General features: G+C 36.1%; 1 protein-coding gene across 4 annotated transcripts in view; it reads left to right on the top strand.

Moving 5' to 3' along the window:
- The window catches only part of SEMA3A (semaphorin 3A), a 339853-nt gene that overhangs the window by 201022 nt on the left and 118260 nt on the right, over positions 1 to 20571 (top strand). For all 4 annotated transcript variants that reach the window (XM_074827923.1, XM_074827921.1, XM_074827922.1 and 1 more), the window contains exons 3-4: positions 16676 to 16833; positions 19729 to 19791. In XM_074827923.1, coding sequence (XP_074684024.1) covers positions 16676 to 16833; positions 19729 to 19791 — 221 coding nt within the window. The remainder of the gene's footprint in view (positions 1 to 16675; positions 16834 to 19728; positions 19792 to 20571) is intronic.

Below are 20571 nucleotides of genomic sequence, written 5' to 3'. Positions count from 1 at the left end.
TTTTCATTTTGAAACCCTTCTGCACTGCCTAAATAAATTACTGAGAATGAGACTCAGGTTCTATTATTTATTAGAGTTGCAGCTAGATCTTTGCATGAAGGGAAAAGCACAGTGTAGTTAGTATTATTAGCTGTGAAAATAATAATGTTTACTAAATTGGTCTCTAATACACCTGGACAATAAATTATGCTTACTTTCTCTCACACAAATTGCTTATCTTCATATTTACACTCCATGGGTAGTGGTAGTGCAGATAAACATTTCAGTGAATCAAACTCTGGAGGGGAAGGATTGGACACACTTAGAGTATTAATATTAGATAGTAATTGCTGGCATAGTTAAATGTTGGTTTATTTAAATATAGCCACCAAATTATAATTGACTGTAATGCATGGAATGAATTGCCCTCTTGTTATGTTCAGTGAATACTTAGCTATATCCTTTATGTAAACATCCTACTCACAGTAATCCAGTAAGGACATAAGGTAGAGTCTGTTTATTTTAAGAGGTAAACCACTCAGGATTATACAGGAATTAGGATGTACATGCAGATACAGAGGTTTCGGATGTGAGGAAACTACAGGTTGTCCATTTGACTTTGCTTTTATGTTCACCTAATTACAAAACAGTCTATATTCCTGATTTTCAGAAACATTTTAGTGTATATAAGCTAAATCAGGAGTTGAATGTTGTTGACTTCAGTAGGAGATGAGTGTGTGCTAAGTTTTAAGAGTAGAAAAAGTCATACACTTCTTCATAGTAAATTCCTTATTATTTGAACTAATTAAATGTGCCTGGTACTTCCTGTGATAAATCAATGGTTTTAGTTTCTCATAACCTTTAATACTTTGAACTGAAAATCTACATGCTGAGCATCCTGCTTCTTTCTGTTTGGAATTTTTTGCCAACACAATCACTTCTGGGTGTAAATCTGTGGCATAAAGCCTGGGCTACCACTACCACCGGGTCTGGATTCCAGAGAGAAAGCCTTGCACTCCTCACACGACTGGAGGATCCAGCAGCCCATTTCATATGGGAACTGCAGCAGTGCCACGCAGCCTTTGATTACACAATTTTTGTCTGTTATTTCTAAGGGTCTTCTGTCTCCCTTAATGCACAGGATGGGGCTGGGTAAAGCAGCAAGGTGAGATCAGAGGTGCTACTTCATTTATTGCAGAATCTAATATCTGTGTGATGAGTGAGGAATGGGACAAAAAGATTAAGGTACTCCTCTCCTGGATATCTTGCTGCTCTATCATTCCTGGGTGCTGCATGCTAGATTGGCCACTGAGAGCTCACAATTTTTTCTTTCTGTCTAGCTACCCTCCCTGTGAATCCACAGGCGTATTTCTGCGCTTGGCAGAGTGTGGCATTGTAGTTTAAAATCATGTAACTCATCGTGCTAAGTATTCTTAAAGGTCAGGGCTTGTTGAGTCGAATCAAATGCCTAACATTTTAGGGTACTTTTGTTTTCTTTCTTCCTGCGTCTGCATAAATAAGGAATCATAACGGCTTCTATTCCATTCAGTCAAGTTTCTGACTCAGATTTCTGCCATAGGAAAGATGAAAAGCAATTTAATAATTCTCTCTTCCAGACCAGCATTTGAAGGCTATGTAGTCATTGGGGCAAACATTAAAAAAGCTCAAAAAGAAAGATAAATGTGATGTTCCATCCATCCTGCACACTGAACAAAGTAAGGATAACATCCGAAAACTATACATATTAATGTAAGTTATGGCAATTATTGAATACCTACAATTAAAATATTGCAGTCCAGTTTAATGTTGGTATCTCTTTTGTAGAATGAAATGGGATTTGATTCATTTAATTTAGGATCTTAAATTTAGGCAGACTTGATCTCTTCCTGGAGATCCTCAGGGGCACTTCCACTGACCTACATAACACTTATTTTAGGCAAACTGCTTCATGACATAGCTAAAGCTTAGGCCCAGATCAGATATCCAAGTTAGATGTAGAGCATACCATCCATTATTTTAGCATTATTCTGAAACAGAGTTCTCAAATAACATGGGGGACAGTAGGACGGTCATATGAAATGCATGAACCAACACCAAATCCTACTTCCCAAAACCTACTCTCAACTCACATGAGCTAGACTAAGGCAAAATAGAAAACTCCCACTGCTTATATTTTCTCTACCGAGATCATTGCAAAGCACGTTGGATTGAACATTTAATCACAAGATAAGAAATGTATTTGGAGCACTGTGCATAAGAGCATTACCTAGTGACATCCATTGGGACCCTGTGTTTTAGCTTAAAGCGCATACTTTTTAAAAAATGTTTCTGAGGTTACAAGGGTAAATGTTTTGGAGGAAGTTCCTGAAAACACAGGTCCTGTAGGAACTATACCCTTAATCCATTGGCTTGATTCAGTTTTCAGCACAATCAGTAAAATCCCCCTGCCTTTGCTTGGCTTTGGATTAGACCTCAAGGGTCATGAACTGGTTAAACTAAGCAGTGGAGCAGATGCAAGCTTCCTCAACTTGTGGACCTTTCTACCAGATTTCTGTTCAAACTTGTTAGCATCTGAATCTCAGGAGTGCTCTCTGGAATATACATCTGCAGAAACCAGCATATACAGCAAATGTGTAAATTATTGTCTCAAATCTCAAAGCTTATACTTCTAAAAAGGGCAACAGTAATTTTCCTTTTAGGGAACTGGGTACTACATTCATATATACCTCCAAGTTTGAAGACCTCTTTTGTGGGGTGTTTATGCACTTATTCAGCTGTCGTACTAGAGTTTAATTAAGCAATATGCCACTTCAACTGCAGTCAGCCACTATGGTCAGGGTACTTTTCCTCTGACCACCGTGGAGAGTTGGCTGTTCTCATTTCATTTGTTCAAATTAATGTGTTAACTCCCTCTGAGGAGGTAAGCAGTGTGTCACAGCTTGAGGCAGGACCTCTGCACATGAATCCTTTTAGTTCATAGCAGGGCTCAGGCATGCAAATGTTGACATTTTGAAATTGTTTCCCCAGTAGGTCAAATTAGTATTAGTGTCTACAAAAGGAAAACACATCTACCCTGATGCCTTTCATAATTAGACTAGCTAGAAATAAATGCAAGTGTTTGCCATTATATTAGAAGCCATGTCCACTGCTGCTGGAATTACATTTGCTTAAGGAAAAAATAAAAGACAACAAAATACTTTATCCTGAATATTTATTCAGTGGTACAGGAAACAGAAATGGTTACAATAACTTCTGAAAACTTTAGAAAAGTAGTGCATTAGTTGTACACTGATTGGTATTGCTCCATGGAGGCTCAGGATTCACTGATTTCAGGACTGTGAGAGATCCATTTTTGAAGATTTTCCAATATGTATGTGTCAATAGGAAACCTCTTCATCATCAGGATAAGGAGTCATTTCCCCAGCTATTTTAGAAGTATGAACGTAGTCTGCAACAGAACATCATGATGCTGCTTTGTAATGTTTTTCTTGGGTATTACTTGGTCTTCAAACACTATAAACATGTAGAAACTTTATTGCAATGTTAGTTTATTCCAGATTTAATCAAAATCCTGCTAGATGATAAGAAGTTTTAGAGACACACTTAGTACACTTCAGTTTAAGACTTTAAGTTATATCCACATCTGCTGTAAATTAATTTGGATTTACTGAAAGCAATAGAGCAAAAGTTATACCAATTTCTATCAGCTGAAATCTGGCTCTTCAGAATTTATTTGGAACCACCCAGTGTTGCTTTAATTTGGAAACACTGAATCAGTGTCCAGTTCAATTTTAGGTGAATTGCAACTTTAAAATATTATTTTCAAGGTTTTTTTGACAAATCTCTGGAGTATACCATTGACCACAATATGTTAGTGTGTGACCATCAAGGAAAAATGTGAGTTCTCCTTTAACTTTCTGTGGGGGTTTTGTGTGAATGTTCCTCATCTGTCAACAGTGACTCATGGTATCTTGGATCAATGTGGGCATTTGGAAGCCTGTGTGGCAGTTGACATACATATACACTTGAATATTGCACCCAAAGGAGCATTCTTTTGGAGGGAAATTAGCAGAATAACTGGCAGAGCTGCTGAGAATGAATAATATCATTGGGTTTGGAAGGGTAAGTGGAAATTGCCCTGCCTTTTCACCCAAAACATTCCAATTTTTAATGTGTCCTTTACATAAACCAAACTTACACTGAGGCTACACAAACTGTGTAAGCAATTCATTAAACTCATTGTGCAGGCATGGCAGTTTGGTGCCAGTGGAGAATATTTCCTGAATTCAGGTGAAAAATGGTCCTGTTTTAAATCACTCAAAGTGCAAAGAAATGCAGAGTGTGAAACAATGAACCAAATTAAAATTTGAAGTACGTTTTGCAGAAATTGTTACATTTTGGTAATTCTCATTTTACATAATAAAGAAAAGAAAGCAAACCCTGCTTTCCATTTCAGCGTGCCTGGGTCTTTTCATTAATACCTTCAGTCTACAGGTCATCCTCTGAAGGCTTCTGTTCTGACAGGGATGAAGTAAATGATATGAATGTGATCTCTGATCTCTGATCTCTGTCTTGGTAAGAAGAGTGCAGTTTTTGTGGCTTGAGCAAAAAATGATATACTGATTCTCATTGATATTCCACTGGAGCCTCAGAAACATAAAACTTTCATTATTTCTCTTCCCTGATGCAAAATTCCACTGAACTTTATTCCTGATGCTAACACTGAGGATAATGATGCTATTGTGTTGATGCAATGAATAAACTATCATTTATTTAGATTGACAGGACACCTAGGATCAGTGGTGTGGACTAGACCTCCTTTGTGCTAGTATAAAGAGAGGAAAAGAATAAAAAAAATTAACTGGGAACAGATTAATTTTTAGCATGGTAGGCAGTCACACCAGCTTCCCCCCCCTCCCAGTTAATTTAACTGAACAAAATATTGCTTTTTTTTGTTACTTTTGGAACAGTATTTTCACTTCTGCATTTGTAATTTTTATGCATGTCACCTCTCTCTTATTGACATTTACTGCATAAGATGGGAGGGGATGTGGCTGGACATGCTGCAGTTTGACCATTTCAGCAGATAGCATCCACCAGGCACCTGCTACGAGCTGATTCAGGTGGGACTGGCCGAGTATGCTTGGAGTCAAAACATCCTAAAGTTACTTTCAATTATCTTTGAATCCCCTTCTGAGGCTGCTCTACATAGAGCCTGATGCACCAGGTGATTTGGTGTTCAAACAAGTCCAACTATATTTACATTGACATGTCTTTAAGCAAATGAACTTGTGCTCTGAGGTCAAGAACCACAAAGCTGTATCCAAATCTTGTCATGCATTAAGCCCAGACAGACAGCAGGTGCTACCTGAGTGCTGATAATCCACTCACTTTCCCTCTTCCATCTCTACTGGAAATTGCTGATGGGTGTTTCTGGTGTTCACTTAAAAGATCAAATATGGACAAGTTATTTCAAAACAAAGGTATTTAGAAGGAATTAGAGGTTGAAATGCTGTTACAGAAGATGGATTCCATTAGCGTGAAATGATGCTGTTTGCAAATACTTCCACTCACCCAGGGAGGCCACAAAAGCTTTGAGGAGAGGAGACAGAGTGGGAGGAGGATGGGTTAGGGAGGCCCCCATTAGTAGCCACAGAGCCACAGTCCAGGTGAGAAGGGAGTGGCAGCATTTCATGTCTTGCATCTTCACTTTTCTTCTCAAGACTCAAGTCGTGGCTGCAATTTTATCCACATGTGACTAGGAGGGAAATATTCTGTCTCCAACCACAGCCAAAGCAAACACATAATATGGGGTTTCCACAATAGGGATTCTCCATAGTAAGAGAAGGTAATAGGGTTAGGTCAATCAGATAGTAATAATTCCCCAGAATACTCTCTAAGTCTTATATAATGTGGATTTCAGGAACTTGGTGAGCTAGAGGCTGTGTCTCTAAATTTAACAGACTTTTAAGGATTTCTTTATTTTGTTCTTATCACTTTGCCCCTTGAAACTATAAACAATTTTAGCATTTACAACAGCCCATGTCAAGAATTTCCATGGCTTAACTGTGTGTTGTGTGAAGTGGATTAAGACATTTTTGAGATTTTAAAACTAGTTAAAGCACTTCACACTATAATTTCTTGGTGTTATCAGAATTACAGTTCAAAGTTTCCTTGCATGTCATGGAATTTTAGATAGAAATGCATTCCTCCCAGTCCCTTTGGAGTGTGCTCAGAATCCAGAAAATTAATGTAAAAATTGTATTTAAGGTTTATTTTCCATTTTGAATCTAGCAGTTAATTAGGTATTTCTAGTTCCCCATTTGAGTGTGTAATAATTACAAAAACACTGAAAGTAGAACTAGTTTAGTTTGTGTAACCTGAAAGAAGTTTAAAACTTTGATAGACAGAGCCACATGAAACATGAGAAAATTCACTTTGAGTTGAAAAACGGTATTGGGGGCTTTGCTGCTGTTTGATTATTAATTATGTTTATGACATTTGAATGGAAGGGAAGAACTGGAAATTCTTTTTTGATGTACAGAACCTAACCTATCACAATGTAGGTATAATTGGAAACATTTGATAAATAATGATAACTAATTTGAAGTAATATTTAATCTAAAGGACACTAAATATACTCCACACATTGCAGAACCACAGCAATCATATTCTTTTATCCACGGTGTAACTCCATTGATTTTCATTAGGATGAATTAAGAGCAAAATTGTGCATCATCACTTACTCTATTTTGACACTGAATTCTGTGCAAGGAGAGTCAATGGTTAGAAGAAGTTTCTCCCTTATTTTGCTGCAGTTAAAGTGCATTAGCAGAGCTCTGTGTATCTGTATGTGAGCTACACAGGCTGTTTAACTGCAGTCAGTGCTTTCAGTCCCTTGCTGGAATTCATTCAAGTTCTCCCTCATGGATTAGAAGAAACAAGAACTATCAGAAGAGAGAAGGATGTAAATCCAAGCATGAATTTTACTCATCCGTTCTATTAATATGAAAAGACAATTCCTTGAAGTGCTGGATGTGTGATCGAAGTGAGGGGTGGGTTCCATTCTGCAAAAACAAATTTTAACAGAAGGAGTGTTGATAGCTACGTCTGAAGTTGAAAATATGAGGTCACTGATTTGTACCCATATAAGAAAAGCTGGACACAGTCCATCTAAGCCAGCTGCTATATAAAATATAATGATTTACCTACAAGCAGAACTACCCCAAAGTCTATTTGCATCTTATTAATCACAGGACCTTGAAGACTTGTTAGACAGATAGACACAAGAGTTTCATACATGATTTTCAAGCATAGAAAGACCTTTTTCTGAAGCAGGTCAAATGGATTTTTCATCATAAATCTGTCCGTGAAGTTCTGAAAACTCAAGTACTACTTATTCTATTTTGCAATTTTGTATATGCAGCTAAATTTCCAGGGAAGCTTTAACCCTATTGTGCATATTAAATAATTCATTTTATTAAATAATTTGTGCAGTTTTATATTGTCAGTTCAGTAATTAAAAAAAAAAAAAGTACATCAAAGAAGTACTTGTTTAATTTCAGACCGAGTCTACCTCTGCTGGATATTCCCCTATATCACAGTATTTTAAGCTGTAGAGAGACACTCTGTTTTGAAACTTCTTATGTCAGTGAAAGTGTTCACACCCTCACTCACTAATGGCTGACCCACTGCAGGTTACCCTCAGTCTCACACTGTCTCAAATTTGACATCTCAATCCTTCACAAACCTACCCCACAAGTCTCACCAAGAGTCAGTGGTAACTTGGTTGTCAAATACGAAAGTCACACTTGAAAATAAAACAACTGGGTTTTTGAAAATTTCCCCTGATATCCCTAACGAACTTAGCACCTCGTATTTATAAATTCTTTTAGATGAGCTCAGTTGGTTTTGAAGTACATTCATTTAGTACCTGAAATCAAGATTTCTTTAAGAGTTAGAAAATAAATGAAAAGCTATTTTTACTGAAAAGTTGCCCTGAGAAGGGAATACACTTGCAGGAGGAAGGATTTTATTATCACAACTGTGACTCCAATACACTTATTGACACTGTTGTTACTTTTGATTCCTAATTGTCCATAGTACATGAATCATAAAGACGCTGACTGGGTTTTGGACTTTCAGGTTCGGTTGTTAGGAACTTAGAATAAAGGACAATGTTGTTAGGAGATGAATGAGAAAAAAAAAAAAAGATCTGAACTCACTAGGTCAGCTTGTCAGAAAGGAATTTTCTAAAACATCATGGTATTTTAAGTAGTTTGTTGCTTAATAGTCCCCAAATATCTTGACAGGTTTTGACATTACCCAAACAGTTTTATTTTCACCTGAGAAGTTTTTTTTTCAGAAATAATGGTTCTTTGGAAGAGGAACTGACTTTAAAAATAAATAAACAAACCTAATACTTCTCAGATTGTACTTCTGCAGAAACTAGCATGAGTTTGCATTGAGTATATTTGACTTTCGTTCATTATCATGATTATGACAAAGTATAGTCATATCCCCTGAACTAACTTCAAAGTCTCTTGCCTGCTTAGCCTGATGTAACACTCCAGTTATTCAACATGAGGCATCATTAAGACACAATTAGATGAGGAGTAAAATCAATTAATCTTTACTGGCCTCTTAGCCAGTGTTCTTAGACACTACAAGTACATAAGGGAGTTTTGGGCTAACTCAGGTGTGTCTATACTGCAGCATGGTCAATATTTTGAGTAAGTAGGTGTGCCTATAGAGCAACAGTTCCTTTCCTGCTTTGCTTTTGTTCTGGGAAAAAAAGTTCATTAATTGGAAATCTGTATCTTGCTTTTTTTGGGGCACAGCCAGTGAGTAAAAACTGTGTTCCATGATACGCTTGGACCCAACGTGGATAGGCGATGCAGAGGATAGGATAGCAGTCTTCTCATCTTGTTCCCACTTGGCCAAATGAAATACATTTGTGCCCTGGGAAAACAACTGTCTGTGCTGTTAGTCATTGAAAAGGTCTCTGTGATATGGTATTTAATGAGACAAGGATGTTACTGTTTATAGATAAGGTAATCCTCGAAGTGACAACTACACACAATTTCCCTTTCTTGATAACCAGTACTGGTTCTGCTTGTTGAAGACTAACTTTCTAGCAGTCTCATACAAATAGTTGAGAACTGGTGAACTGCTAACTAGATCTGATAACTGAGTTACTTAATGAATGGGATTTATCTGGCTGTTTACCTGTGCTAGCTTAGATGGTGCAATTTAGGGTTATGCAGTGCCACATTGAGCTAACCAAGCTGACTGAGGATATATTACCCAAGGTAAAGGGCTGAGTTAATATGCCTACAGTATTTCTACTATTTGAGTTAGCATGTTTAGAAATCATTCTTACTAGCTCAGTATTTTGCCATATTATTTCACCACATTTTAGAAAGCCTTGAGAGTTACTGATGTTGTCCTTAACAGCTGGGGGCTCATTAGTACAATACATCACTTCCATTATTTCTCCTGAGCATTCCTTATACCAGCAAAGATGTTACCTACTAAATCTTAAGCCAGATAAATTTTCCCTTAGACAGATAACTACTTAGTAAAACCAGATCCTGGTATCTTTTTGCCATCATATATGTCTGCCTGATTCATCATACACAAAAAAACTGCTATAGGCAATATTTATTGTCTGAGATTGTGCTTAACTACCTGTGAAGTTCACAGTTATGTGGCATAACCTTTCTCACAAAGCCAAATTCATAATATGGAATGTTACATTAATTCTGCAAATACATGAAATCAAGCTTTACAAGTCTTTATTTAGCTCAGAGGTTAATATTTCCCATGTTTTGTGAGAAAAAACCTGAGCGATAGGGGTAATCTGGATTCACTTTTGGAGACAAAAAGGACAAATAATGAAAATAATAAAGAGAAAACAGGTTGGCTTTAAAAATCTAAATGTTTTATGTCTTTGAAATATCATGTGACCCCTTCAATTATTCAAATCAAGAACACTTTAAGGACTGTCATGTAGCTAAATAGCGCTGACATTAATGAGCTAAAATCTTCTCTCAGTTTTACAGTATAAAAACCATATGCATCAGTATTTTTGAAGTCAAAGGAGTCCATGCTTATGCCGGTGCAACTGAAACAAAACATTGGTGCAACATTCCTCCTTCCAAGTATCTGGTTTTAATCAAACTATACTCATGGCCCTCAAGTTTTCTTTGCTGCAGTGGAAGGTAGGCAGGAGTGTTTCATTTAAAATTCTTGGTTTACATCATGAGTGCACTAAAAACTGTATATCTTGTCGTAGCTACTCCTAATTGATAAATTGTAATGAAAACATAGTTCCCTGAGCTACGTTTCTGAACTACATGTTCTCTCAGAAACAGAAGTTTTACAGCAAGAAAAAAAAAAGGTTCTGTTTTTTTCTCTCCTTCCAATAGAGTTCAGTGAAACCAGGTGATTGGCAACTGTTATGATAAGGTAGATGAAGAGGATGAAAGCTAGGACTGATTGAACAGCTGTGAGAGGCTCTGCTCCAATTGTATTTTGATTACTGATAAGATAACCCTCCCTTTTCTGCCAGTGATTTATCTCATTCAAATTACAATAACACTGAATTGCCATCAACAACAAATGCTGTGTAGTTTCAAGTTTATCTGGCTCATAATGTAGTAAAAAACCAAAGGTGCTGATTACAAAAGTTTTCATGTTACATTTCTAAAAATGGATAAACCACTTAAGTGCACTATGTGATCTCATATACTTTATAAAGGTGTTTTTGTTTCATTTCAGATAAAACCGATCCCTTTCTGATACTCCTGAGGAGCGTAATTCTGAAATTATGCGAAAACATACATTTTTTTGGGGGTGGGGTGGGGTGATAATTTTTCTGTGTCTTTTTTCTTCTGCAATATGAAATCAAAGGCTAATTGCTAAAAATAATATGGAAATATTGGAGCAGTTTGGATGTTACTGAAAGACTGATAGCCTGACCAGTTAAAGATGTAAGAAAACACGAGTTTCTGCATTTTTTTTCTTTTCTCTCAGATGAAATATTAAACAATGGATAAATTAGCTGTCCTTTGTTTTAATTAATTACTTTGTAGGAGTTTTAATTATACCATAGACTGTAGCAATATTCTTATTTTTTCTTAGAGTGCATGGCTGAACCATTTTCCTCACTAAGGGCTAGATCCTAAGGTCCCAGTGATGTTTGAGGTCCCGCTGAAAGAAATTAATTGAGGTATAAAGTAGTTAAATCCTGGGGTGAAAAAAAAAAGAAAAAAAAAAAAAAAGAAGTTATTCTTCAGTCCATTTGCCATGTTACTAAGCATTAGACTTGGGTTAGGGTCAAGCTCACCTGATTTCAGACACCTGACAAGCAGCCACCTGAGTTAGTTCCTGTCAACTTTTATAATACATGGAAATACCACACTGAAACATCCCGCTGTGTGCATCGTAGCTGTTGCCTGTTTTGGGTGGGGAATGGACTCACAACAAATGTGGTGGATTTTCCCTGCTTATATCCCTGATTTTGCCAAATAAGCTCTGCAGGCTAATGCTTTGCAGGAAGCTGGCTTGGTATCCTGCAGTCCCTGCCTTTTCCTTAACTGTTTGACAGGGGCAGACTTCACCATCTACACTCAGAACAATAAAATGAGGAAGCTGCAGGAGAGGTTGGAAGTTAAAATATCTACTTACTTCCTTGCACAATAGAATTAGTATCTTAGAATTCAGTGAATAATCATTCAAAGAGTGACTAATTTATACCCAGGATTATTTAGACAGATATACATGATGATATACAGAACAGGTACAATAAGCATCTGTGTAAGCAACAAATGCATGTGCAAACATGCGGCCACCTGATACTCTGTAGCCAAAGTAAAAGCCTGGCGAGAGAAGAAGGAAATGTTCTAGCATGATGTTGTGGGAGGCATTGCTCACAATTCAGCAAAATCCCTGTTTGATGCCATAATACGCATTGACTCATCTTTTATCTACTGCTAGGAGATATACAGCAAGATCTTATCGTTGCTGGCAAAGGAATTTTGTGCAACCAGCAACCCACTCATTTGATTCACAAGCGTGTTATGACGAGCAGAACTCCGCAGAGTCACCAGTAATGGGACAGGGCCACATCTGAGTCCTAGTGAGGAAACTCGGAGACCTTTCCTCTGATTTTTCTAGAAATCGATATGGCCCTTTGATCCTTATCAACAAAAATAATCTTGGCTGGCATGTTATTGTGAAGTCTATAACAGGAACACAGGCCAAATCTCACAAATTTTCTACCTTGTTACACAGACAAACTCCCTCTCAATATAAAGATAGTTTGACTGGTAGTAGATAAGTAAAAAATAAGATGGTTTTCTTTTGTTATGTCCTCCTCTTGACAAAATCTGCTGAAGGAACACAGACGTAAAACAAGGTTTACAGTGCAATACCAACCATGGGTAAAGCAAACCTCAGGATCTGCCTGACTGTATTCATCTTAGCTATAGCTGTGGTTTTCTGGCTTATTGTTTAATGAAAAAAGTGTCATAAAAATAAACCAAATCTACATTCCTTGTGCATGCATATCTCCATGGATTTCACTGCAGGAATCTGCCCTCTGTGTGTATATATATCATTAAGTTGCAATTCCATTAGCAAATTAAATAGCCATGTATGAAAAGGAAGGCAAGAGTTAGGGACTGGTTTTCTTCTGTAAATTTGCCAACTTGGTCTGGCAAAGTGAATGTTCTGACACGTCAGACTGAATCAACAGAACCATCAGTTAATAGAAGAAAGATCATCCAGAGTCTACAGAAAGGCACAGTGAAAAAGGTCAAATACTTCAAGCTTGAACACTGGCAGAGAGGGTAAGATGGAACAAGCAAATCAGGACTGTGAATGAAAGGCAGTTGAAGTAAAGTGGTTAGTAGGAGAATCTGGCCCACAAATCTTGAGAAACTCAACCTCCAGCTGGTTTCAGTGATCATCACAAGTGAAAATTCATTATAATATGATGGGTTTTTAAGATATGGGACATTTCAAAGTGTTAGCTTTGGTCACCTGCAACACTCTTAATAGATGTGGGAAGCAAACAGCAATAACAAAAGAAATGAAGTCTTTATTACCTTCAAAATATCACCACCCACTCTAAATCTACTTCATACAGCATTTTATAGACGATACTACAGTCATAATGTGCAGTGGTTAGCTTTATAGGGTTCATTAATTCCTGGTCAAAACAACAGGCATGCCTACAGCTGAGGATGTGTCAAAAGGAAATAAGAAAATTCTCTCTGAGCAATTACTGAAGGAATGGTGCTTGGCTGCAACAACTAGTGGAGTAATGTTACGATCTTTGCAATAAAAATAACTGAACAAAGGATAGAGGAAGTAAAAAAATGACTTCAAGTACAGGCAACCATTACCTGTCTGCATAGATCATGGATATGCCAACCTTTAATAAGAACAACAACAAAAAAATGGAAAAGAGTTAGGGTATGCATAGTAGACAGTATTAATTTCATTGACTTATTGAAGGCATTCATCATTTTCCTTTTGTCATTGCAATGCAATCTTTGTTGTAAATCTTGGTTTATTTTTGCACTGATCAGCCATGTACCTTGCCATCATGACTGATGGACACTTACCAGGATTGATGGATCTCAGTGCACTTCTGGGAGTGTGCCCTGTCACTTCTGTTTCTGTCGTTCTCTCAGCAATAATCACTGGCTGGATACTGAAAAGACACTGTATGGTAAACACTTTGAAACTAATGAATTTGAGGAAGTGGAATACTTAATTTGTATTGATTATGCAAATACCATTGCTTTGCTCTTCAACAGCCCTTTCCAGAATGTCATATGAAGCCATATTCATCACTGGAGGAATATATGTAAATTAGAATAAAAACTGAGGAACTGCAGAGATTATTTAGGTTTTCACCTCTTAGTTGTGATGTAACTCAATCCTAACTAAATTAGTAGTGAATGATAATCATCAGCGCCTAAATGACATTTGTCTCCTCAACCTATATTCTCAATCTGATTCTTGATTTCACATGATTTGAAACATACTGCTTGGAATATGGTTAAGCCTAATCTTTTGGGCAACAGACCCTGGAAACCTGTTCGTCTCCTGCAAAAGTCAATAATGGGATAATATGACAGATACTGGAGTAAAACCCAGAAGTGTCCTAATATTAGAGAAGGCATTTGGATGTAGCTTTTAGCTTGACTTTAAATTGCATGTTCACAAAACAACACACCAGTGTTACTTGAATGTTGTTGCATACTCTAGAGTCACAGAAAATTAAAAGAAAAAGATATATATATTTCCCTGCACAGCTACACCTGGTACTTTTTAAGTTATACTGTGGAGATGTATGAACAGTGAAGATGATGGTGTAATTTCCTCTTGGCCATAGTAATCCTTAGACTCCAATGGTACGATCTGGAATTTTTCATGAATATTAGAAAGAAAAGAAAACATCAGTCACCTTCTGTAGATGTGAATATTTAGAACTCTGCACTAGCAAAACCATATTCGGCTTCTTTTAAACCAAGTAGCTGTGTGCCTAACCAGTCTTAATTCTATTTGTATCAACTTTACATTTGTGTAACATTGACTTTAGCAGACACCTGTCTTTATGCCTCAGTCACAAAGGGCAGAATCATACCTATGTGAGTTCAAACCAAAAAAGATGGAAAAATTACAAAGGTTTTTGACAGCTATGTTATAAGAAAAATTATCAGATACAGATGACAGCAAAGCATTTCTAGCCAAGAGAGTTCTAAGACAAGTTAAGCAATCAATCATCTGCATCACTCACTATTCAGAGAGTCGACATTCAACATCTGAATCAGTCATTACAATGTAAAGAGAATTAGTAAAGTCTCTAACAAAATGCAAATAAGTGAACTGGAGGACAATACCGTCAAATTCTAGAACCTGGCAGGAAGCCAGAAGAATTATTTTGACAAGACTGCTTGGGGTGATTTGATTTCTTCTTGTTACATTTAAAAAAAAAAAACATTAAAAAAAAAAAAGAGAACTTAAGTCTTGAGCAGTACAAGTTTTTAAAAAGTATTCTGTAATACAAATGTATAGTATATTTAGCCAGAAAAAACATAGAATAAGGAACAAAATATAGTGCATGCTCTGACACTTTTTATATTCATAAGTGAATATGAAAAATAGATTTAACATCTGCAGGACTTCTAAGCAGCAGGGGCTGAAATTCTCTACAATCATAAGTACCACTATTATGTAGGTCCAAAAAAGCCCCACCTAACACATCCCTGGTTCTCGTTAAAATAAAAGAAAGGGGAAAAAAAGAAGGAAAATTAGTACAAAAAGAAAATTAAGCAGAAGCTTATGTTTTAACAGTAGTTTCACCATGATTTTTAGCAGGGGATGCTATCTTACACTCACTTATCAATTGGAGTAATGATGGCAAATGGGAGTGATCTTACTGAAAACCAGAAAGTCATAGCAGGTAGCTGCATTTTTAGGCAAATCCTAGACATTGAGGCATTTGGCAGCTGTTTTGAGAGGAGTGACGTGTCCTTGGCTTGCACATATTGCAGAGCTAACACAAACTTTAGATGCCTGAAGGTCTGGCCATGCCCTCTAGCCATCAGCCCTTTGATCCTGATATTTTTGTTCCCTTTCTCATCTGTCCTCATGGGTGCTGTGTGAGGAGCTGCACTGGCATCGATGGAACTGCTCCTGCTCCTAAAACTGTGTGTTTGCCTCCCTACATCACAAGGTCAGGGCTTTAACTGTGTAGGATTTGTCATCACAGGGAAAGTTTCTTATTGACCGCTTACTAGTGCAGACATGTCTTGAAATGACAGAGTTGGTTTGGCTTTAGTCCTGGTGTGAATGTAGATAGACAGGAATAAAGAGTGTTTTCATGAAAGTTTATATTAACATGGTCTGTATTATCTTATGGAAAAATTATTCTAAAGTAGTTTCAGGAAAATGTGTATGTCTGTTAACGTTTGTGAATAGCTAAGAGGATTCTGTGGATCCTTGTACTTAAAAAAATCCTGGTCTTGGCAAGTGCAATAGCTCTATAAGGAGTATGAGAACTAGAAAATTATTCTTGAGTTTAAACAGAAGTAAAATTACCTTCTCTAGTTTTATTCTTGTGATGGATAAATATATAATTCTAAGCAAGGGAACAACATGCTGCCTGTGTCAGTAAGCTGGAAAGATAATAAAACCTGTGAAAGTAGATGGTACATGTTATTTTATCTTGTCAACTACTCATTCTTATCCCCTTTCTCATAGCTGACATATCTGTATGAAATAATTTTGTATTCTGTAGCTGCAAAATTTTGTGTTTATATGTGCTTTTTATCAGCTGGTCATCCTCAGGTTTATCCTTGTAAATCTTACTGATTGAACAAAATTGAACTTTGTCCAACAGTTGATAAGTTACATGGATAGAATTTTACTACCTAAAACCTCATACAGGCTTTTAATTGTTTTCATTCATGTTCTGACCTTTGCTTGTGTAGAATTGAATCTCACAAGCAGTTTGAGTACTTGAAATAAATGCATTCATGGGCCCAGGTACATAATGCTTTCACTGGTTTCTACTCTGTAAGTATAAATTCCTAAAATGAAATTTGTACAAATCAGAATATAAGTCTGTATTTTATTTGACCATATTAACAACAGAAGTATTACCTTCATCTTACAGAAATGTTGGAATCCAACAATATAATAAATTTCAATGGACTAGCTAATAGCTCCAGTTACCATACTTTCCTCTTGGATGAAGAACGCAGTCGGCTGTACGTTGGAGCAAAGGATCACATATTTTCTTTTAACCTGGTAAACATCAAGGAATATCAAAAGGTACTTTCATTCATGTTTTGTACAATGTAAATATATACTTCTAATGTTGCAGAATTGTTGTTACTCAGACTGTGTTGGGCACCGTATGAATTATGTAGTAAGTGTTTGGGTGTCAGGAATGCTATTACAACAAAAACATTTGCTGACTCTATGAAGAGAAATTTATAATGAGCCTATAACCTATGACTGTATAATCTCCAATACTTTTTTCAGACTATGAAAAAGTAAATGATAAATGAATAATCCAGCTATTTCCCAAACAAGACGTACTTTCATGTTTACTTCTAAAAAACCCCAAACAATTATTATGACGGTTTACACAAAAAGGCCTTATTACTCTGTATTGTTGCAGATAAAAAGAAGCTGTTCGGGAATCTGAGTGTTGATTTCCCTCCTTTAACCCAGCTCTTGTAGGCACTCTGCTTCTGCTGCTTTCAAACCAAAACAGATTCAGTATTAAGAAAGGAGGAATAGAACCATAAATTCTTGCCATTCTTGATGGAGAGTATAATTTTCTAGTAAAAGTTGGCAATGAATTAAAAGCTGACAAACAGTTCACTGATGTTCTTTTATTGGAGTCTAAATAAAGATTTTCATTTTTCATTTATTTTAATAAGACAAAATGCTAAGAAGGTAAACAATGGGATGGAGGTTTCATTTGTTATAGTAACTATTTTGATGGCACATTTTAAAATTCAGAGAATACCCTTTTATGAGAGATATATTGCTTCAATACCCAGGGATTTTTTTTTTTCTTGGTGTTCCTGACCTTTTGCCCGTTTGACTATTAGCTTCCTAAGATGATAGCAATAAATACCTTGTGTTTTCTGTTCAGAGGGAAGACAGGCTATTCATTTGTATTCTCTAAGGAAAAAGGATAAAAGGAAAACTGGGTATTTTCTTTTCTATTCTCTTTAGAGCAGCTATAAAGGAAACCAGCTATTTATTTGAATACTCTGAGGGATTGATAGCTTAATGTGCAAAACATCTGGAATAATTAAAGGAAAGAAGGTGTTTCCATTGCAGAAAACAGCTCTGTAGAATGGGAGGAATTGTATCTTACACACTTACCTATTCAGATACCTTTAGAACACTAGTTGAAATTATATACAAATATTACTATATTAAATAAAGAATTACTGTTGGTAACATGGAACTGAATGTTGGCAACAGACTTAAAGAATAGATTTACAGTTTAGACTTTAGATTTAAGAATAGACAAAAGGCTTACAGAATTTGGAGGTCTGGTTATTAAAGACAGGAGGGTCACAGAAGAAGCTTCAATCAAAATTACAGTGCAACCAGTGCTGCACTGGAGCTCAAACTTCATCAGTTGTAGCTTCCACCAGAAGAACTGAGGTTTCTGTTTAAATGCTGATAGCAACATATGTCTCCAAATGAGCACAACTCAAAAGCCAAACTTTCCAGTCTATTAAAACCGGTTCAATTTAGCTAACTTTTAAACCAAATTAGAGGAAAATATTGTGCTGTGATAATAAGGAAAAAGAACATCTAGCCATTTATTTCTTGGATGAGAATACTGGTTTGAATAATATAGAAATCTTTACCCAAAACTTGAACTGAACTTGAACTGGTCCTTTTGGGAGATCTCAGAAGTTTGGTTAATGTTTTTCAACCTAGTAAATTTAAATTTTCACATGTCTCTGCACATTTTAAGCTGAGAATAGAAACAGGAAGTAGCAGGAATCCTTTGAGAGAGAATGTGCTCATAAAATTTTCAGCCTTATTTTCTAGACTTAAGATGTTCGATTGCTGTTTTGATTTCAGTAAGTTTTAAGAAAATTTTGAATTTAAAGCTGTGAATTTAAAACTGTATTTTCAAATATCATGTATAACATCTCCTTCAACCTCTTTTGTTATTCATGTTCAGTTTCTTTTCTTTTCTTTTCTTTTCTTTTCTTTTCTTTTCTTTTCTTTTCTTTTCTTTTCTTTTCTTTTCTTTTCTTTTCTTTTCTTTTCTTTTCTTTTCTTTTCTTTTCTTTTCTTTTCTTTTCTTTTCTTTTCTTTTCTTTTCTTTTCTTTTCTTTTCTTTTCTTTTCTTTTCTTTTCTTATACTTTCCCTTTTACTTTCTTTTAACAAACTATATTGAACACCAAGGCTGTAATCCAGACTTATGGCCATTCATATTGCATTATCTGAGGCTCCCAAATGAATAGCCTGGCATTTTATGGGAAGATCATGTTTTATTCTATATGTAATTCCTAAAAGCTTTTCAAAAAAACATGAATAATTGACTGTGAGGGTCTCTGGATTTTCTCTGTATGAGGTGAGATCCATTTTCTGCTAAGCAAACATTACAGTAAACCTAGGTTTAGCTTTACTCGTGTTAGGGTAGCTCTATAGGAACAGCATAAACATTTCTATTTTGACGGTGTGATACTTTTCAAATACCATGGGTTCTTTTTTATTATTTAAATAACTAAACCTAGTAAAAGAGTGAGTTAGTAGGTACACTGAAGAGGCAAACACCTCATTTCTGATGCTGTAACCCTAATGTGAGATCGCATTTCACATAGATCCAATTTATTTTTAGAAAGTATCTGCAATTTTTTGCTCTCAGTCTCCATTCCATTACATCAGATTTAAAACAGTGAAAGAACACTCACTTAATGGAGTATCAACCCTCTTATCGATAGTATTCAAGATTCACAATACAGACTGTATTTCAAGATTGTTTTTACTGTGATTCCTATTATCCCTATTTTGCTCCTATCATTTCATTTTTTTTGTCATCAAATTTTATGGAAGAAAAGGAAATAAAGAAAAGAATGGTGAAAAGAGAAACTGGGTAAAGACACTCTGTAGCATTTGGTCTGCAATTTGTGATTACTGAAGCATGAAATAACAACATGATTTTTGTTCTGTGTCTTTAGATTGTTTGGCCTGTATCTCATTCCCGAAGGGATGAGTGCAAGTGGGCTGGAAAAGATATTCTGGTAAGTACAAATCTTTTTAGCATTTTTTTTCTTTTATAAAACATTGTAAATATTTTATCATGTCTTATTATGTTAATTCTTAAAGTATTTTTCCTTGTCTGTGAGGTCACACATCTGATCATAACTTCAGTCTTGAGTTATCACAGCCTTCTTATTAAAAATAATGAAATTTTGTCTTCATGACCAAGGGTTTAAATTTAAAAATGGAAATCATGCAAATGAAATAGAATTTATCTACCAAAAAAAAAAAATCAACAAGACAGAGAAGGGAGAAGAAGCATCAGAGTGAGAAATATTAACCCTTGTATACTTGTCTCCTGATCTCAGGGTACATAATATTTTGACCCATTTCTGCCCTGCTCCAGGTCCCAGTCCTACAGTGAGTTCCAAGAAGTGCTGGCATCTCACTGAATTCAGTGGGTTTCCCTGAGCTCTTTCTTGTGTGGACTTCATAGCAAGATTGAGGTCAAAGTGGTTTTATCATGCTGCATTAATTTTGGTGTCTCAGGAATGACATTGTTACTAGACATAATTTTCTGCACATTTTCCCTCTTTCCCATGTACATCTTATTGCCTGTATTTATGAGGTAGGAGAGACATAGCCAGTAGCCTCCAAATAATAATCATACCACGCTGATAATAACTGTCTTCTTTATGAGAACAATATGGGAAATGGGAAGACAGGTCTGAAGAAGGGAAAAAAAGATAAAAAAAACATGCATGCAATAAGCCAAACAAATACTTGCATAGCATAGCCAAATGGGAAATCATTGTTGTTGC

The sequence above is a fragment of the Strix aluco genome, chromosome 5 (genome assembly GCF_031877795.1).
Source record: "Strix aluco isolate bStrAlu1 chromosome 5, bStrAlu1.hap1, whole genome shotgun sequence".
Taxonomy (NCBI): domain Eukaryota; kingdom Metazoa; phylum Chordata; class Aves; order Strigiformes; family Strigidae; genus Strix; species Strix aluco.
This window is presented reverse-complemented; position numbering and strand designations above follow the sequence as displayed.